At 44.6% G+C, this 18,425-nt stretch overlaps 1 protein-coding gene across 6 annotated transcripts in view; it reads right to left on the reverse strand.

Moving 5' to 3' along the window:
- The window catches only part of hfp (Poly(U)-binding-splicing factor hfp), a 208,352-nt gene that overhangs the window by 120,387 nt on the left and 69,540 nt on the right, over positions 1 to 18,425 (reverse strand). For all 6 annotated transcript variants that reach the window (XM_075676633.1, XM_075676634.1, XM_075676632.1 and 3 more), the window contains one exon: positions 6,650 to 6,991. In XM_075676633.1, the coding sequence (XP_075532748.1) occupies positions 6,650 to 6,991 (342 nt within the window). The remainder of the gene's footprint in view (positions 1 to 6,649; positions 6,992 to 18,425) is intronic.

Consider the following 18,425-nt stretch of genomic DNA (forward strand, 5'->3'; position numbering starts at 1 on the left):
GTATGCAGTATCTTTTCGTTCAGAAGCCCTGCCTCGAGGAGGATTCGCAGCGCCCCTTTGTTGATTCTACCTGGCGTGTAATTTCTGCATGCTTCTTTAGAGTCTGTGAGTATTATCAAGGATCTCTTTCCACGGTAACCCTCCGCCGCTGCTAGAGCCACAGCTGCTTCTTCCCCCTCTGTTACCGTGCAGCTCCTTAGGGTTGCGCTGCTTATCAGCTCTCCCATGTGATCCACGGTCACTGCTGCAACTCTATGTTCTTTGGTGTTGTGGTCCCCCGGGTATAGGGCTGCATCAGTGTATACCACATTGTTTTTAGTGGCCAGGTGTTTTTCTACGTATTCTGCTCGCGCCTGTCTTCTGGCCGAATGCAGATTCAGGTCCATATTCCTCGGTAGAGGGCTAGCTTTCAGTGTCTGACGAAAAGAGTCTGGTATGTTAGCCATCCTATCCTTTGTTGCTTCTATGTTTTTATAGCCTAATCTTTTAAGGAGCGCCCTGCCGGCGGTTGACTGCTGGAGCCTGTGGAGCTGCGCACCCAGTTGTGCCTCCTTGAGCTCTTCAAATGTGTTGTGGATACCTAGCTTGAGTAGCTTGTTGTTCGACGAGTTTCTGGGCAGATGCAATGCCATCTTGTATGCTTTCCTGATGAGAGTCTCGGCTTGTTCTCTCTCTTGTTGCATATCTGTATAGAATAGCGCTGTAAAAATGTACGTATCTGGGATTTGATCTGGTCCTATACTCTTTCTTGTGCTCAAGTTCCTTAACATAATTAAGACACCTTCCCTTGTGACGATAGGAATGTGCATATCATCAAGCATAGCGGGTTGGGGTACGTAAGCACTTGACGGAGAGAAAACGCTCTGAAAATAAATATTAAAAGCCTGCGATATTGAAAAGCCATCAGTTTCGAATTTCCCGTTCAGTTTAATCTTATTTACCGTTTCATTGCCTTGACCCAGAAATCTCCAAAATTTAGCAGGATCATCTCTAATGAATGCAGGGAGAGTGACTTGATAGTAATATGTCCGCGCTTCATTTACTTTAGTTGCCAAATTTCTTTTCAGTTCATTAAAGTTCTCGGGTGTTACGTCTCTACGCTTTCTAAGTTGCTTGAGTCTACGTTTAATATAGATAATATCCCTAGAGATCTATAGGTTTTTACGGTTCTTACATACCTTCCGGAATGGGACATATTGTTAAATGGAGAATATGACTGCCTTTTTAAATTGTGCCCACAAAGCATGAACATCATCATGTGTAGTGTGGTTTAGTGCAGTGGTCTAAGTAATCTGTGATATACGTATCATCAGCGCAGTCAAAGTCATTAATGCACACTGAATGAGTACTCGAATGCCCTGCGGACCATCGATAAGACCAAGAAAAAAACAATAAGCTGTGATCCGACATAGTAGGTTCAGTACTAATAACACCATTTAAAAACATATCACTTACAAAAAATAAGTCCAATACAGCACTGTTGCGTGTAGGTTCACAGACAATTTGATCAAGGTTCAGAGCTAACATTGTGTCTAAAATAACATCACTCAATTTAGATTGCCCGTAAACTAATTTATCCCATTTAATAGCTGGAAGGTTGAAATTTCCTGTAATAATCCCGTGTCGTGGGTGGTTTAGAAGAAGATGGTCGTAAAGTTGTTCGAGAAATGATTCTGACATTTCAGGGGCTTTATAAACAACACAAAGGATAAATGTAACGGCATTAACAGTGACGTTCATAAACAGGCTTTCGTGATCATTAATCTGGTTTGTCAGACATACATCAATACCGAGTTTAGAAATAACAGCAACTCCTCCGCCACGTGTGCCTCGATCACGCCTGTGTATCTGATGAATAACTTCATCATCGTGTACGCCATCATGCAACCACGTCTCAGTGATAGCAACCACATGAGGGTCGTAAGTCAAAAGCAATATTTCTAGTCTTTCCACTTTGTTCACAACGCTTCTGGCATTAAAAGAGAGCACACGAAGGTTCTTAAAAGTAGACTGTGAAAGCTAAGCTCTTTGTGTAGGATCTTCCCGGATCGGACAACAACACGTGTGTTCGAAACGTCACCCATGCGTAAAATTGGGTATCGATGTGAAGTTTATCGTTCACTAGTGCGACCTTCTTTCCTTGTTCTTTATCAGCTTTAGCACTTTGCCACAATAGCTTTCGTTTTCTCAATGTTTCAACAGAGAAGTCATACTGCACGGAAATCTGCGTTCCCTTAAGCTTTTTGCAGTTGTGTAGCACTTCTTGTTTTTCCATATAATCTTGAAAAAACAGGATTACAGGTCGCTTTCCAGGATGTTTTCCCAGGTGATGTATCCTAGCAATAGACAAACACTTTACACCAAGCCTGTCCTCGAACACCTACTTGATTGCTTTCTGTCGCAGATCAGCCTCAGTTTCATTTGTTTAGTCATCTATGCCGAAAACCACAAGATTAGATCTCCGACTCCGATCTTCCAGCTCTATAAGTTTTGCCTGTAGCAATATGAGTGTTTGTTGAAGTTTTTCAACAGAATTGCTAAGGATTTCGCAATTGTCTACTTTTTGTGCTATTTCTCTGACATTTGTTTCAAGGTGGGCCATTCGGGTCGAAAATGAATTAACGCTTTTTCGGCGTTTTCCAACCGCTTTTTAAGCTCTGCCAGATCATCCCTAATAGCCTTTTGGCCCTGTATCAGCGTCTGGAGCATATCAACATTGGAAGGACCCGGATTCAATTCTGCATCGCCACAAAGTAACACCCATGGTGCACCACACACGCACACGGCCTAGCCAACACTAATCATACACACAGGCAACAGCAACAAGATGCACCATGGAGGAAGGCATGCACGAAATGCAAGAGCTACATTCGCTCGGCTTTGGTCGGCTTAGTAGACACCGTAGTCGGCTGCTTAGTCAATGATACCAACGGTGCTAGTGCGGCCCTTGGTGATGTTGACGATTACGATGTGGCTGTAGATTCCACGGAGCCGGTTTCGCAAAAACCATTATTGCGCGAACAGAGACGGCTTTCCGGGAGATACAAGACAGTGATCGTACAATCTGAAATTTCAATAGAAAATCGGGAGTTTCTCGGGCAAATCAGGAGGATTGGCAAGTACACTACTGTGGTGCTCCAAAGTGTTGTGTCGGCAGCGGCAGGCAAGTGGGGGCCCGCGCCCAGCGAGCGCCGACGCAGAGAGGGAGACGCGGAGCTAACTGCTCCTGATGAAAACGGGACTAGGACTGAGCCGGCTAGCAGCCGTTTATTACAAAAAAGACTCCACTCGCCAGATGGCACCTCCTGATTGGTCGTCACATGACAGAAGGGGGGTGCGCCACCTAGCTGGCCTACTAGAAAACATAAATGTATGATAACACACAGATCCAGCAGGGGGCGACACTATACCACATAATCCCCCCCTGGAAACAGTCAGCATACAGTGAAACGCGCACAGAAGGCGCGCACTTAAGTCCAAGGACAATTCAGTTCGTTCCCCCCCGACGTTTACACACACGCGCACCAGTTGCCTGAAGCACTTGCCTGAAGTGGTGCATTGGTACGGATGAAGCCATACCTGTCGAACTAACTTTTGATTTTTGTCTTTTGTTTTTCGTTCTTTTTTGTGTGTTTAACTCTACCGTTATACACCGCCCTCATACGCTTAAATTGCGCATCGGAACGATGCTTTCTTTGAAGGGACGCAAATGCCACGCCTGTACTCCGTTCAAGAAGAGGAGAACCCTAGTGTGCATGAGGTATTTGCAAAAGCGCAGTGAAAAAGAAGTCGCGGTTGCGCTCATAATTAAAACAGCGACCTGCTGCTGTGCCTCCTGCTCTAGAACCCCTGTTTTGACATTGCGACAATAGTATATTTTGTTTCTTAAGCAGTTCGCTTTTTTCTAACTAGGCAGTTACTTTTGAACGCGCTCTGAAGTTTCGCGATCGTCAAAGTAGGAATCAAAAATGGTCGCTTCTGGAAGCGCTGCAGATCTCATGATTCCGCTGCATCTGCAGCTGATTTTATTGATGAATCGAGCAGCAGTGAGTCTGAGGACATGCCTTTTCGTCTGACTTTAACTCTAAGAGCAATAATGATGCAAAGCAGCCCGGAACACCCAGTTCACCCTCCCCTACCATCGGAAGCTATTCAGCACCAGCCTGCCAAGATGGAGACTTATAGAAACTGCAAGAAATGCTACGACAGGAAAACCAAGCAGAAAACAAGAGTTTACTGCAAAGCATGCAACATTCCACTATGTTCCACTATGTTCCATCATGCAACGTTTTGGTTTGCGGCCTTGGCCCTTGTGGCTCCGGCGGCGGCCGTTCCACAGTGGAACTCCATTAGCTTGGTACCTTTGTTAGCTTTGATCATGAATATAGGTCAAGTCTTTCGTCACAAATACAGGTTGATGGCTAATTATGGGTAATACTTCTGGAAAAAAGGTTGACTTATATTCGAATAAATATGGTAGATGGGGGCAAGTGGAGAGAGGGTCTATGTTGGTGGGGATGCTTCCCTCTTGAAATCATGTGTTCGCAGCACTGAAATACTTCTATTTCAGCTATTAATGAACCAATTTGAAAAATTATTGCAATAGAACACTCCCTAGAGGGCACGTAACAACTTCCAGTGCACAACCAAAATTTGCCGCATGGTGAGGGGCCCTCTAAGACAGAGTGGTTATGTTTTCAGCTACACTTAAAAATGCAGTTTAAAAAATAAGGAGTCTTTTTCTTTTTAATCGTTGGAACAAATTTGACTTATCACCCGTGACATGTAGCACAATTCTACTTCTTGAGCTAGATTACTCTCAGAAGCGGACATTATTTGCATGGGAAATTAACATGAATATTTTTATTATTTAATGAAGTATTGCCAATTAAGCTTTAAACCAATTATTACAAGCCATATCACAATTAAGAAAATATAGCCAGTGACTTCGAAAGTTATATCCATTTGCAACGAATTCCTATACTCTGTTCCATACATAGCAGTCAACGCTCTGGAGAATAGAGAGACTTCTTGCAATGGCTTCGTTCACACTTGAATATAGTTTGATGTTTCTTGACTGCAACTGCGGCTGACTGTTGTTTATATATAGGCTCAGTATTGAATGAAACAAGTTTTAATCCTTAGAAAGAAACACACTGTGGTATACGGCTGCTAGTGTGTTGTTTTAGATCATTTTTCATTCTTCTTGTTCTTTTCGTGTTTTTATTTGCAACCCGTCGCCTGCAGCATCACGTGCATGCTCGCGGGAGCGAACACTGTTGGCAGCGCAGCGAAGCATGGACGGAACGCGCGGAGTGATAACTTTTCTTGAGCGAACTTCTTGCGTAGCTTCCACAGCGTTGACTGCTATGTATGGAATGGAGGAGTATAGGAAGACACCAGTTTTGAGATATGCGTTCCCAAAGCTTGCGATGAAATAGATTAGTGTTCCAGTAATTTTTGAGCTTCAATGCATAAAAAGGTGTTGGAACAACAGTGCAAGTGAAAAACCGCATTTTTAGCAACTTTGACAGTCCTTATCTCAACACTGGTGCTAGTTTCAAAATTCATTTCATGTGAACATGCTGTGTGAAATCCCCTGGTTTTAATTTGTGTACTGCAGTATGTGTGATAAAGTAAATAGTTGAAAAGATTACTAGTGAAATTTTGTTAATTAGTCAATTATGCGTTCTCACTTCCAGTCTAAGTAATGTCTGCCTCTTCAAGCAATCCAAGTCAATGAGTAGCTTTGTGCCATACCTTATGCAACTCCAAAAATTGAAAAGTCATGGAGTCATGGTAAAATAATAAGTCATGGTTCTATTGTAAAATAAACTGCTTACAACAACTCCCATGCCACATTACCAGTTATAAGAATTAAATCTGGCTACTGGGTGTACTATGCGTTGAAAGGAAAAAGAATGCAAAATCCTCAAGGGAAAAAAAACAGAAAGCTGCTTCATCACACCCGTTATTGTGCCATGCAGCCTGTCGCATGTCTGTCCCACACACCCCTCTGCCTTCCATGCCCTCTCGCCGATGTTGGAGGGGTGAGATGAAGGCATGCTGTGCAGGGTGCGTGGCACAAAGGTGGGTGCAGCCAAGTGACATGCTTTTTTTTTTTTCATTTTCCTGAATTTCACGTTTTTTTTCTTTCTGGCACAGACACCCAGTAGTCAGATTTACTTGTTATACTGAATAATGCAGCGGGAACATTGCTGTAAGTGGCTTATTTTGCTATAGAACACACACAAATGTTCCCGGTGCCGCAGCTGCTCACTGTTACATCCAAATATTGTTAATGCCAGTAATGCTATAAGTGGGTTCAACAGTGCTTCTTCCATGTTTGGATGTTTGACCCCTCTGCTTTTTCGTGCAACCTGGTTATAACAACAGGATTTTTTGGCAATCGAATATTGTTACAGGTGGGTTTGACTGTATCCACACAATAAGCCACCAACAGGCCATCAAAATCTGCAAAAGACTTTCTGCTGGCCTGCCAGAGTCATCGTGATTATTTTTTCTTTTTTTCCCGTTGACCTGATCATATGCTTATAATAAGTAGGATATAACGAATATATTTTTGTATTGCATTGGACTTGGCTGTAATGAACGTCTTAAAATGACTAGCACAAGGTTGTGTACTCACCTCTGAATGTCCGATTCCGTCAAGTCCTGGTGAACAGATGCAATGTAGATGCGGTTATAGGTTTTGGCCTCCTCCATTATCTGGTCCAAGATGGGTGCTGCTTGTGGCATGTTGCTGGGTCGGCCAACCTTGATGTTCCGTCCTCCAATGAGCACGCCATTCATTTGCTCGAGGGCAAGCTGTGCTGCCTCGGGCAGCTCATATTCGACAAAGGCAAACCCTTTGTGCTTCTGTGTCACTGGGTCCCAGGACATGTTGATGGACTTGATGGGACCAAATGGGCGAAATGCCTGCTTGATGGTATCCTCCTTCAGCTCGAAGCTGATGCTGCCAACGTATACCCTGCACCACCCATGGGGACGACTCACCCTCTGTGCACAACTCAGCAAAAATCAAAACACGGTATTGGCCATCCTGCTCACCTGATGAAAGCCATGGCCCTTCTACATGCCAGAACAAAGCCAAGAAAGAAACAAAACAAAAAAAATACTAGGAGTGGGTGAATCCTCAAATGCACATTGAATAGTGAACGTTTGATTAATTTGATTCTCGAATATCTACAACTCATTTTTCTAATAAATTCAGAGAAAGGCGCAGCCATGGTGGCGACCGTGAGGGCCTCCTTGATGCCGACAGCCTTTCTACAGCACCCGGTTGTTGGTATACAGGGTTCGTACAGGCAGACAGGACCGATTGAAATAATTCTAATAAGACCGAGGGAGCAAAAGCAGCGCGTATATAGCTGCATGTTAAGGTTAGACCAGTTAGCCATTGGAAGGCACGCAGATTATATGGGACATGTCTGTGTTTATGCATGCAGATTAACGCATTCAAGCATGCAGTTCAGAGCTTTCTGTCTAAACACAAACACAATGATGAACTTGGCACATGCACTTGCAGTAGTTGCTAGCTGGCCACCTATGAACCCAAAGAGCACTTCAACAGCCATGTACATGTGACCACTAATGAGCCACCTGTATGAACATATTAACAGAAAGCTTTTTTATTAACGACACAACTTTTGAGACAAGATTCATGTGTCACAATGTATTGTTTCATTTGTTTCCGTCTACCTGCTGTTTAGTGCACTACATATGTTTGTTGAAGTTCTTTCTTAATTTTTTTTTCTGTTTGTATAACTGGTTTTGCATTACAACAGTTACCCTCTACATATTGATGCACTTCCATCATTTCGTTTTTCTGTATTTACATCTCATTATCATGTATTTTTGTAATTGCATTCACTCACTTGTCACTGTTGCTGTCAATGTAATTATGTACGTTTACTGGGTACAGAAGGTCAAAATTCAGTCTATGACTATAAGACCTTCTGTATATCCAGACCTGTAAAATATTTTGTCAAATAATAAAATGATTCATTGATTCCCTGCAGCTTTCTATGACGGCCCATTAGCACGTCACGACCACACTGCCTCAATCATTAGGTCTAATTGGTACTGCTTCATCAGGTGCCAGTAAAGGCCCAATCACACTAGGCCCACACCACACCTACCGTATTTACACGATTGTAAGTCGACCACTTTTTTTAAATTTGAAAATCTGAAGTGGGGGGGGTCCCCTTACAATTGAAACCAAAACATGGCACCACCAAAAAAGTGAGACCAACGGGAGCTACAATGTAGTTACAATTTTATGTTTGCTCTATGGCCCTACCCGTAGCTTTTTGCGATCCTGCGTGTTTGTTCGCTTTTCGGAAGGATTTTTCAACATTTTTGAGAGTTTACAGTGCACACAACACTCATGAGGGGGTGTCAATAGTTGATGGAAGCGACGCTGTTCCATTCCATTTGCGGCGGCACCCTCAGAACGGCGGTGCTTGCGGGGAGCATCGGTAGTTTATGGAAGAGCAGACACCGCTCGCGGGTTTCTCTTTGCCTGTTGTGCTTAGCTTTCTCTATAGTTTGACGAAAGGCATTGGTTTGACGCGTTCCACTTGACTGCCGCCTACGTGCTACTTCTATGCTTCCTCAGTCGTCATGAGTGCTCCAGGCCCACTAATCATTCGGCTCTCATTCACAGCAGCGTTCAAGAGGGCTGCCATCCTTTACGTTGAAGAATCAAATCACTGTGCAGCGGGCAGCAAGTTTGATGTTTCTGAACGAGTGGTGCGAGGGTGGCGACTGCAGCGAAGCGAAATTTTCACCTGTGACGGCAAGTGAGGAATTTCCCCCGTGCCAAAGTCTGGACGCTTTCCGGAGCTGTAGGCTAAGCTTGCAGCGTACGTCGCTGAAATGCACGATCGGTCCCTGCCAGTGAAGTGCGACATGGGCATGAAACAAGCCCGGATCTTCGCCTTTTAAGGACCTGCTCCACCGTGAGTACGAGTGGCTGGCAGCAGAAGACCACGAAATTACGCCAACCGGACCTGTCAAAAGAGCCTCCCTGACGGCTGTGTGGTTGGGTGCATTCGGCGTGGGCTGCTGTTTCACAAGATGTCGTGGTGTGGTCGTTTGCCAAATGTGAAATTTCGTGGGACGATGACACGCTGTGGGACTGTAGCAACGATGACGATGGCAGCACTAGTGAAGATAAGTAGTCCAGAGACCATGTCAGCTACTAACAAATTTTTGTTACCGAATGCGCCCTCGGGTATGCTCTCATTCTTTTTTTTCCTGTCGCGCGCTATAGGGGGTCAACTTCATCATCATCATCATCATCATCATCAGCCTGGTTACGCCCACTGCAGGGCAAAGGCCTCTCCCATACTTCTCCAACAACCCCGGTCATGTACTAATTGTGGCCATGCCGTCCCTGCAAACTTCTTAATCTCATCCACAGCATTTTCCATCCTGTCAGCACCCGTCACACTGCACCGACTCCAACAGTCTACAGACACAATGCTAACAGCGTCAGTGGAGCAAGTGTCATTGGCGGAGAGTCAGGCGATTTTATTTTCACACTGAAATGACAGGACCATACACAATGAACATGCCTTCGAGGTGAAATCCGGCTACTTCAGATCTATCAAGTTGTCGTCCTGCACTGTTTCATACTATCAGTCTTAACAGGTACCTTTATTTGCTTTCAATTTGAGTAATAAAGCTTTAACAATGAACTATTAGTGACAACTGGGCGCTGTTTACGAGATCCATTCTCGGTTTCTTGGCCCATTAGGCCTAACAAAGGTAGCTATATAAGCTGGACATAGTCTCTGAAATTATGAGCACTGTCAGATCTCAGAGGCATTAGATTACGAATGCTTGCTAGATTTTTTTGCTCGAGAGAAGGCACCACAAGGTGCATTTGTTTATATTTGCCGTCGCTTGTGGTTTGCTTCAAATACAACGGGAACCAAAGTTTTTGAGGAAACCATGCAGCGTCATTCTGAAATAGTGACGAAATGCTGCAAAACATTGAGATTTGTGCTTACAATCAGCGTCACATCACACAGAGATGACCTAATAAGAGCGGCTGCTTCGCAAACTGCTCTCGCTGCTGATGTTGGTAGCAGGTTCTCGCTTTCCATGCCGTGTCAGTCGCTTCCCGCTTCTTGTGTGCGGACTGTACGAAGTCAAGAGCAGTCCATTTCATGTTGCTATGGGTAGACGGGAACTACACTGAACTTGAAAGATCAAACTCGGCGTCGTATTGGCCTAGCATGACCGGCTTGTTAGTTCAGGTCCGAAGTTATGGGCATACATGCACAAAACCCTCGGCTGCAGGTAGGTTCTCTGCTGAACAAAATCGGCACCAGCTCTAGCTCGACACAGACTGCTGGCTAGGGCTGACTGACAATCATGCATTTCAACTTCAGAAGTATGTTTCCATTAATTTTGAGCACAATTAAGTATATATAAAAATGTAGCTTCTGCAGGTCACACTGTCGGTGTTTTCACTCTGTGGTCGATTTCACGAAGACTGGCTGAACGACAGTCTGCAGACTTGTTTTGTCAGTGTTGGCATCCCGAAATCCTGTCACTGCGACGGCCCGTCGGTCGCGTCGGCGGCGTTGTTGGCCTCATGTGGCAGAATGCCTCTCAGCGACACGGTATGATGCCAACTAGTCAGCCGATCACCAGCATCGTTGTCTTTCCTTCTCTTGTCGGCGTTGGTGTTGAGTCGGCCTAGTGTGAATGGGCCTTAACTTAAGTTACTTTTTGATGCCAAGTCGATGCACATCTATTCATAGCGGTCGCATAACACTCGGCCAACCAACGATATGCAACCAATGGCCGCTCAATTCACCACGGTCTACATGCACCGTTCTTTGGCACGAAACGCGGTTGAGAGCACTGCAATATGGTAGCGCAGGAGTGTAGTCCCATGGTTTTATTTCACATTTCGCAGGCTTTCTTTAAAACGCCGGAAAAAATCACCACGCAGCATGTACGCTACCACAAAAAATTGGATCAGTCGTTTTCCAATGCCTTCTACAGCACAAGAAAATGCAATTGGCCCTAAAGTGAATATTAAAGAAATTTTGTAATTGGCCTTAACTAATTAAGCACAATATAAAAATACCCCAATGAGCACCACACGACTGCGAAACATATGTCATTGGTTTTATTCAGGTGCAGTTAGCCACTTTTTAAAAATCCTTGGTTCAAGTTAGGTGAAACAACCTGAATGTGTGAACAGTCATCAGCGAATCTCTAATTGTATACCACCTCAGCTACTGGCATGAAATAGCCACATGCAATATGATTTTCTTCCTCGCACATCAGTTTCACTCACCTGAAACATGAAATCTACCTGTTTACTACGCATTTAGCTATGAGCATGACAGATTTCACGAAACACATCAAGAAAATCAAGCACGTGCACCTGATCGCTGTGCTTCTCTCTCAAAAACACGAAGACTAAAGCTGCAGCAATTAGACTACTTGTGAAAAACTCGTGTGATGGCACAAAAAGCACCAATGTAACATAAGCGACAGCCGAGTGCACAGTTTTTGCTGTCTGTAATGCGCCAAGTGCACAGAAGCACGTGGCATCTTTCACAATATGGCATCAAACGCCGCACGCAGCTTTTTAAGATGGCTGTAGTCTGCTAGCTGCTTGCACTTGTACTAGCAAAAATACGCTGACAGCTCCAAGAGTCCGTGGACAGTCTGCAACTTTCGGTCTTTAAAAACGAATGCGATTCTGACGGCTTTTGGACTCGTGGGCAGAGCTTTCGAAGCTGTTCGAGAAAATCGAATGTGGCACAGCAGTTCCAAGCAGTTCAGGACTGTCAGGGACTGATAATCAAAGAGGCCCCCTGCCTCGCTAATCGGGAGATTGCGAGAGGCAGTGTGTAGGCAACACATAGGTACGATTCACAGCAGCCACCGCAGACAGGGCTCCACTCATGCAGCACTGTTTCCATATATGGTATCAGTGGACACACTCGCCGCATGTCTTATTGGTGGCATCATCAATAAACAGACGATGGCGCACTACTCTGGCGCCATCTCATGGCGGTCGTCACCACAGAGCCCTTCTTGTGCAGCACTAGGCTTTTTGTCTCATCATCATTCATCATAAGCCTGGTTACGCCCACTTCAGGGCAAGGCCTCTCCCATATTTCTCCAACTACCACAGTCATGTACTAATTGTGGCCATGTTGTCCCTGCAAACTTCTTAATCTCATCCGCCCACCTAACTTTCTGCCGCCCCCTGCTACGCTTCCCTTCATTTGGAATCCAGTCCATAGCCCTTAAATGACCATCGGTTATCTTCCCTCCTCATTACATGTCCTGCCCATGCCCATTTCTTTTTCTTGATTTCAACTAAGATGTCATTACCTCGCGTTTGTTCCCTCACCCAATCTGCTCTTTTCTTATCCCTTAACGTTCCACCTATCGTTCGTCTTTCCATAGCTCGTTGCGTCGTCCTCAATTTAAGTAGAACCCTTTTCGTAAGCCTCCAGGTTTCTGCCTCGTACGTGAGTACTGGTAAGACACAGCTGTTATACACTTTTCTCTTGAGGGATAATGGCAACCTGCTTTTTGTCTCACACTTTCGCTATGTTGTCCTCTGCTTTCTGCCTCATGTTTCTACTGCACCCTCTTCCCCTGATTTTTTTTCCTCTCGCTATCGCCACCTTTCTCCCCCATTTTTATGGCAGTTCGTGGCAGTGATTTTGCTGCTGCCATCTCTTTTCCCTCTTCTCTCACTTTGTCAGTGGTCGGAGTCATGCTCTATTTATGTTACAAACGGTTATCAGCTGGCCGTGAGAGGTAGAAGAGAAGAGCAGCACAGAATTGAGTAGAAGGCATGGCTACAAAACCGGAACCCGTAAATTGACCATTGTCAAGCTGTCACTAAGATACTAAATTATGTACAGTCAATGCGTGCACTGAATCTTCACCCACTGGCAACAAAACAAAACTTGAAATGGTCTAAAAAGCGTTGCACCATGGCCAGTTTTTAAAGGTCAGCTATGCCACAATACAGCAGTGTTATGGGGTGAAGCATACGCTATCTATTGTGGCAAAGCATATTACAAGTGGAAAGGAGGTGACTGTCACGGGACATGGGATGCATTCCTTAATTATACACCCACGCTCCCACTGTCTTCTGTCATAGTACGAGCACTGAGACACCTAATAAGTCGACTGGTAAGCCTTCAGAGCTATTTTGGAAGTGGCTGTGGTGATTTGAGTAATTGTTTAGCCCACCTTGCATGCGCCGTATGAGACCGTAACAGCCACGTAAGGCCAACGACCATGGCAGCTACATATCAAAACTGGACAAATTAGCTCGTAGTCAAACAGTTGCAGTCTGGACTATCACACAGTGTGCTGTAAGGTGTCCAGAACTTCAGTCATCTTTATGCATTGTCTATAAGGCCAGTGGCGGCGCCACGGTGGTGTTGGAATCATCATCATCATCATCAGCCTATTTTATGTCCACTGCAGGAAGAAGGCCTCTCCCCGTGATCTCCAATTACCACTTTTCTGCGCCAGCCGATTCAAACTAGCACCCGCAAGTTTCCTAATTTCGTAGCACCACCTAGTCTTCTGTCGTTCTCTACTGCGCTTCCCTTCTCTTGGTACCCATTCTGTCCGCCTATGGTCCAACGGTTATCTACTCTATGCATTACATGACCTTCCCAGCTCCATTTTTTTCTCTTCATGTCAATTAGAATGTCACTTATACCCGTTTATTGTCTGATCCAAACCGCTCTCTTTCTGTCTCTTATGCCTAGCATTCTTCATTCCATTGCTCTTGGCGCAGTCCTTAATTTGTTCTCAAGTTTCTTTGTCAGTCTCCAAATCTCTGCCCCATATGTCAGTCAGCACCAGTAAAATGCACTGACTGTATACCTTCCTTTTCAATGATAACGGTAAGCTTCCAGTCAGGAGCTCACGATCTCTGCCGTATGCGATCCAACCCATTTTTATTCTTCTGTAAATTTCCTTCTCATGGTCAGGGTTCGCTGCGATTAGTTGACCTAGGTAAACATACTGCTTCACAGACTCTAGAGGCTAACTGGCAATCCTAAATTCTTGTTTCCTTGCCCTCTTATTCATCACTATCTTTGTCTTCTGCATATTAATCTACAGCCCCACTCTTACACTCTCTCTGTTAAGGTCCTCATTCATTTGCTGTAACTCGTCTGCATTGTTGCTGAATAGAACAATGTCATCGGCAAACCGAAGGTTGCGGAGGTATTCGCCGTCGATCCTTACTCCTAAACCTTCCCAGTTTAATAGCCTGAATATTTCCAAGCACGCAGTGAATAGCATTGGAGAGATTGTGTCCCCTTGTCTGACTCCTTTTTTTATATGTATCTTTTTACTTTTCTTGTCTAGAATTAAGGTGGCTGTGGAATCTCTGTAGATATTTTCCAAGGTATTTACTTAAGCGGTTTGTACTCCTTGATTACGCAATGCCTCTATGACTGCTGTTATCTCTACTATCTCTACTATGCTTTTTTCATAATCTATGAAAGCCATATAAAGAGGCTTATTGTACTCTGCGCATTTCTCGATAACCTGATTAATGACACAGATGTGATCCATTGTAGAGAATCCCTTCCTGAAGCCCGCCTGTTCCCTTGGTTGATTGCCCTTATCCTATTAGAGATTATTTTGGTGTTTTATATAGTACTGGGAGTAAGCTAATAGGCCTACAACTTTTCAGTTTTTTTAATGTCTCCCTTTTTGTGAATTAGTATAAGGTTTGCATTTTCTACCAGCTTTCTGGGACCCTTGTAGTTGATAGACATTTCATATAGAGAGCCGCCAGTTTTCAAGCATTACGTCTCCTCCATCTTTGATTAAATCGACTGTTATTCCATCTTCTCCTGCCGCTCTTCCCCGTTTCAGGTCTTGCAAGGCCCTTCTGACCTCATCTATTGTTATAGTAGGAGTTTCTGTATCCTGTTCATTATTGTTCCGAATGTAGTTCTCCTGAGTCCTCTGGGTACTGTGTCAGTATAGAATTCTTCCACTTCATTTATTATACCTTCGAGATTGCTGATGATATTACCCTGCTTATCTTTCAGTGCATACATCTTGGTTTGTCCTATACCAAGTTTCCTTCTCACTGATTTCAGGCTGCGTCCATTTCTTACGGCTTCCTCAGTCTTTCTCACGTTCTAATTTCGAATATCACTTATTTTCACCTTGTTGATCAGTTGTGATAGTTCCGCGAATTCTATCTTATCTCTTGAGTTGGACGCTTTCATTATTTGGCGTTTCTTTATTAGGTCCTTTGCTATTTGGGAGAGCTTGCCTACTGGTTGTGAAAAGCGTATCAAAATTATTGGTCAGCAACTGTACTCAAACTCTACCAGCATCCCTTCACTGAAACAAACATACCTTTGCTTGCCTCATCTCATGCTTGTGTGTTCACATATTTTACTATTAATCCCAGTCACATCATGTCCTGCTCAGACCACAAGTGGGACAATCAGCTCGCTTGAACCACAGTCTCCCACTAGCACGTATAAATGACTGCACCTCAGCGACGAACACTGCTTTTTAGAGTGCAGCTCCTAGGCACCCGTTCCTGCAACGAGCACCGGCATTGTCCCCCAAACAAGCAGAGTGGGAGATGAAAGCAAATGCAGAGCAGCACAGCAGGAGATGAAAGAAGAGAGCACAAGGAGGAATGCAGAGGAGAGTATGGCAGAAGAGTGAGGGGGAAAGCCGAGTGTCGCACAAGACTACAAGATGGCACAACAGCATTTGCAATCTGATTGTATGCATACGCGAATTATGTAGTACTTTCTAGAAGCCACGCTGGCAGCAGCAATTACACTAGAACCTTCGACGAGCCGTGTATAAAAGCAGACATGCTTGACCTGCAGATCAGATTTTTGATGATCGCCGATTGTAGTCACTGCTACCATTGTGCTTGAGTGTTACCTGTTTTGCAATGCTGCGCTGCGTTTGTAACGTGCCGCACAAGACAGATTGTCCACGCTAGCCAACATATCGCGAAATGAAAACACGTATAGAGCTGGGCTCAAATTTCGCATTTGGGCATATTGTGACCCAACTTGCCGTCTTGATGCGTATCGTAGTCATGAGTGACTTTTTTCCTTATGCAAAGTAGAATGCAATTCTTTTTCCCAGACGATAATGTTACTAGCCTGAATCACAAAGTTTTCCGGCAGAAACTAACTACAATCAACGTCCAATTTTTCCGACTCCGTAGGGACTGCAAGAACACCTAAAGAAATGAAGTGCCTTTTGCTGCCCCTAAGGGCTCAAATTGCCACAGGCATGTCTGAAATAGCTCAGAAGGCTTGCCAGTACGCTTATTAGGCATATTGGTGCTCGTGCGTGACAAGAGATAGCGGGCGCACGCGAGTATAATTAAGGAATAAATACTGCGTCCCATGTCCGTGGCCCCTTTCCAATCTTGGTAAACTTCACTGCAATACATTGTGTGTGCATCACTGTGTAATACTGCTGTTTTGTGGCGAAGCTCACATTTAGGAATCTGCATTATTCAATGCCCTTGCCATGCTTACTGCATTTCAAAGCCATCGGTGAGGAAGACGAAGGCAGAGCCGGGCCCACTGCTGACAGCGGCAAATTATTTCAATGAAAACCACAGTGCTTCTCTCACTTATTTACCTCCCTTGTCGATACAGGCATTGGGAGTAGAGTTGATACCTCTTGAAACTACTTGAAGTCACAATTTAACACATAAATGAACAAACATTTGATGCAAGGAACTCGCACAACAAACAGTAAATGCAGGCCAATGCAGCCTTCAACACTTAGCTGCTTGGCCTGACTTGTCCTGAAGTTTGGACGGTCAGTAACTACTGGATCAACTAGACTTCTCTAGCATTGGTTTCGAGGAGGTGCCGGCGACATCACCGACAACCATGCCAGCGATGTATTAAAACCAAAATAGTGCTTGACTTTGTGGCCAAATTGGAAAGCAGTCATGCAGGCGGAGTCCAGGTATTGAATGGCATGATGCAATTCGTCCAAAAATTTGGGAAACTTCTGCCAAGGCAACTCCCGCCAAGACTGTGGCACATCAAAAGCATGCGTTGGTGGTGGTCGGAAGTGCCCAGCTCGGGTGTCTAGCCTGGTAGACATTTTTCTTTTAATATTATGTTAGTGAAAGTGCACTTAGTATTTTTTTGTAATTAAACACGAAAGTTGCAACACAGCATGCGGGAACATTGCATGATCAACAATGTATCAAAGGGGACTCCAATACCTAGGCGTCTAAGAGCCCTTTGGTAGGATCAGGCTTCAGTGACGTTGTAACCGGGAAAACATATGAATTAGGAATATATCAGTGGGGTTGTACTGTATTTTAAGAGTGCAGTTCTTAAGCACCGGTTCCTGCGTTGAGCGTTAGTGCGCCTTGTCGGTGTCGGCGTAACCAAGCGAACGAGCAGAGCAAAGAATAGAAGAGGGAACGCAGAGCGCAGCGAGGGATGAAAAGCGAAGAGAGCACAAGGGGGAAAGTGGAGGAGGAGGGTATGGCAAAAGAGCGAGAAGAAAAGCGTAGTGCCACTCTGCAGTGGTGACGACAATGGCTACGAGATGGTGCCAGAGTAGCGCATTGTCTGTTCACCAACGGCATGCGGCGAGTGCATCCAACAATACTATATATGAAAATAAAGCACTGCATTAGCGGAGGTCTGTTTGTGGTGGCTGCTGTGAATCATGCCCACGTGTCACCTACATGCTGTCTCTCGCAATCTCCCGATTAGCGAAGCAGTCGAGCCACACTTCACTCCATTTGCAAAGCGATTGTCTGCACCAGCCAATATATTGCGAAATGAAAACATGTATAGAGCTGCGCTCAAATTTGGCATCATAATCGTCAGTGAATTTTATTGTCCTGTAAAACTTAGAGGGAAAAAATAACAGAAAAAGAAAAAAAGAAAAATGTCTCCCATATTTGCCAACAAAATACATGACAAGTTCAGCTCAAGATTTGTTCTATGGCGTACATTAAAATATGCTGTCGGATTGTCTGTAATGCACAAGTGGCTGGCTTTTGCTGTTTTCAAGACCAAACACCTCAGAAGCGAACTGTAACTAATGCTTGGGACCCATCGCTGTGCTTTAACCTGCCTCTCAAACTTACGCAGACGGTGCACATTAGGCGGCCTGCACCGCATCTGACCCTCAGCATTTGTTTCACATGTCACGTTGTGCCTGCACTGCTGAACTCGACCTGCGCCATCATGCCCCACTGTGAACTGGTCCACAATGGTGCAGGCAGAACGAATGGACTTTAAGTTTATTTTGCAACGCAGCAACATGGCAGCCAACGAAGACGGGTAATGTGTATTAGTGCAGCAATCATGGCAGCCCCTTAGGTTCATGCTATTTGGAACATC

This window comes from Dermacentor variabilis, unplaced genomic scaffold (assembly GCF_050947875.1).
Source record: "Dermacentor variabilis isolate Ectoservices unplaced genomic scaffold, ASM5094787v1 scaffold_12, whole genome shotgun sequence".
Lineage (NCBI taxonomy): Eukaryota > Metazoa > Arthropoda > Arachnida > Ixodida > Ixodidae > Dermacentor > Dermacentor variabilis.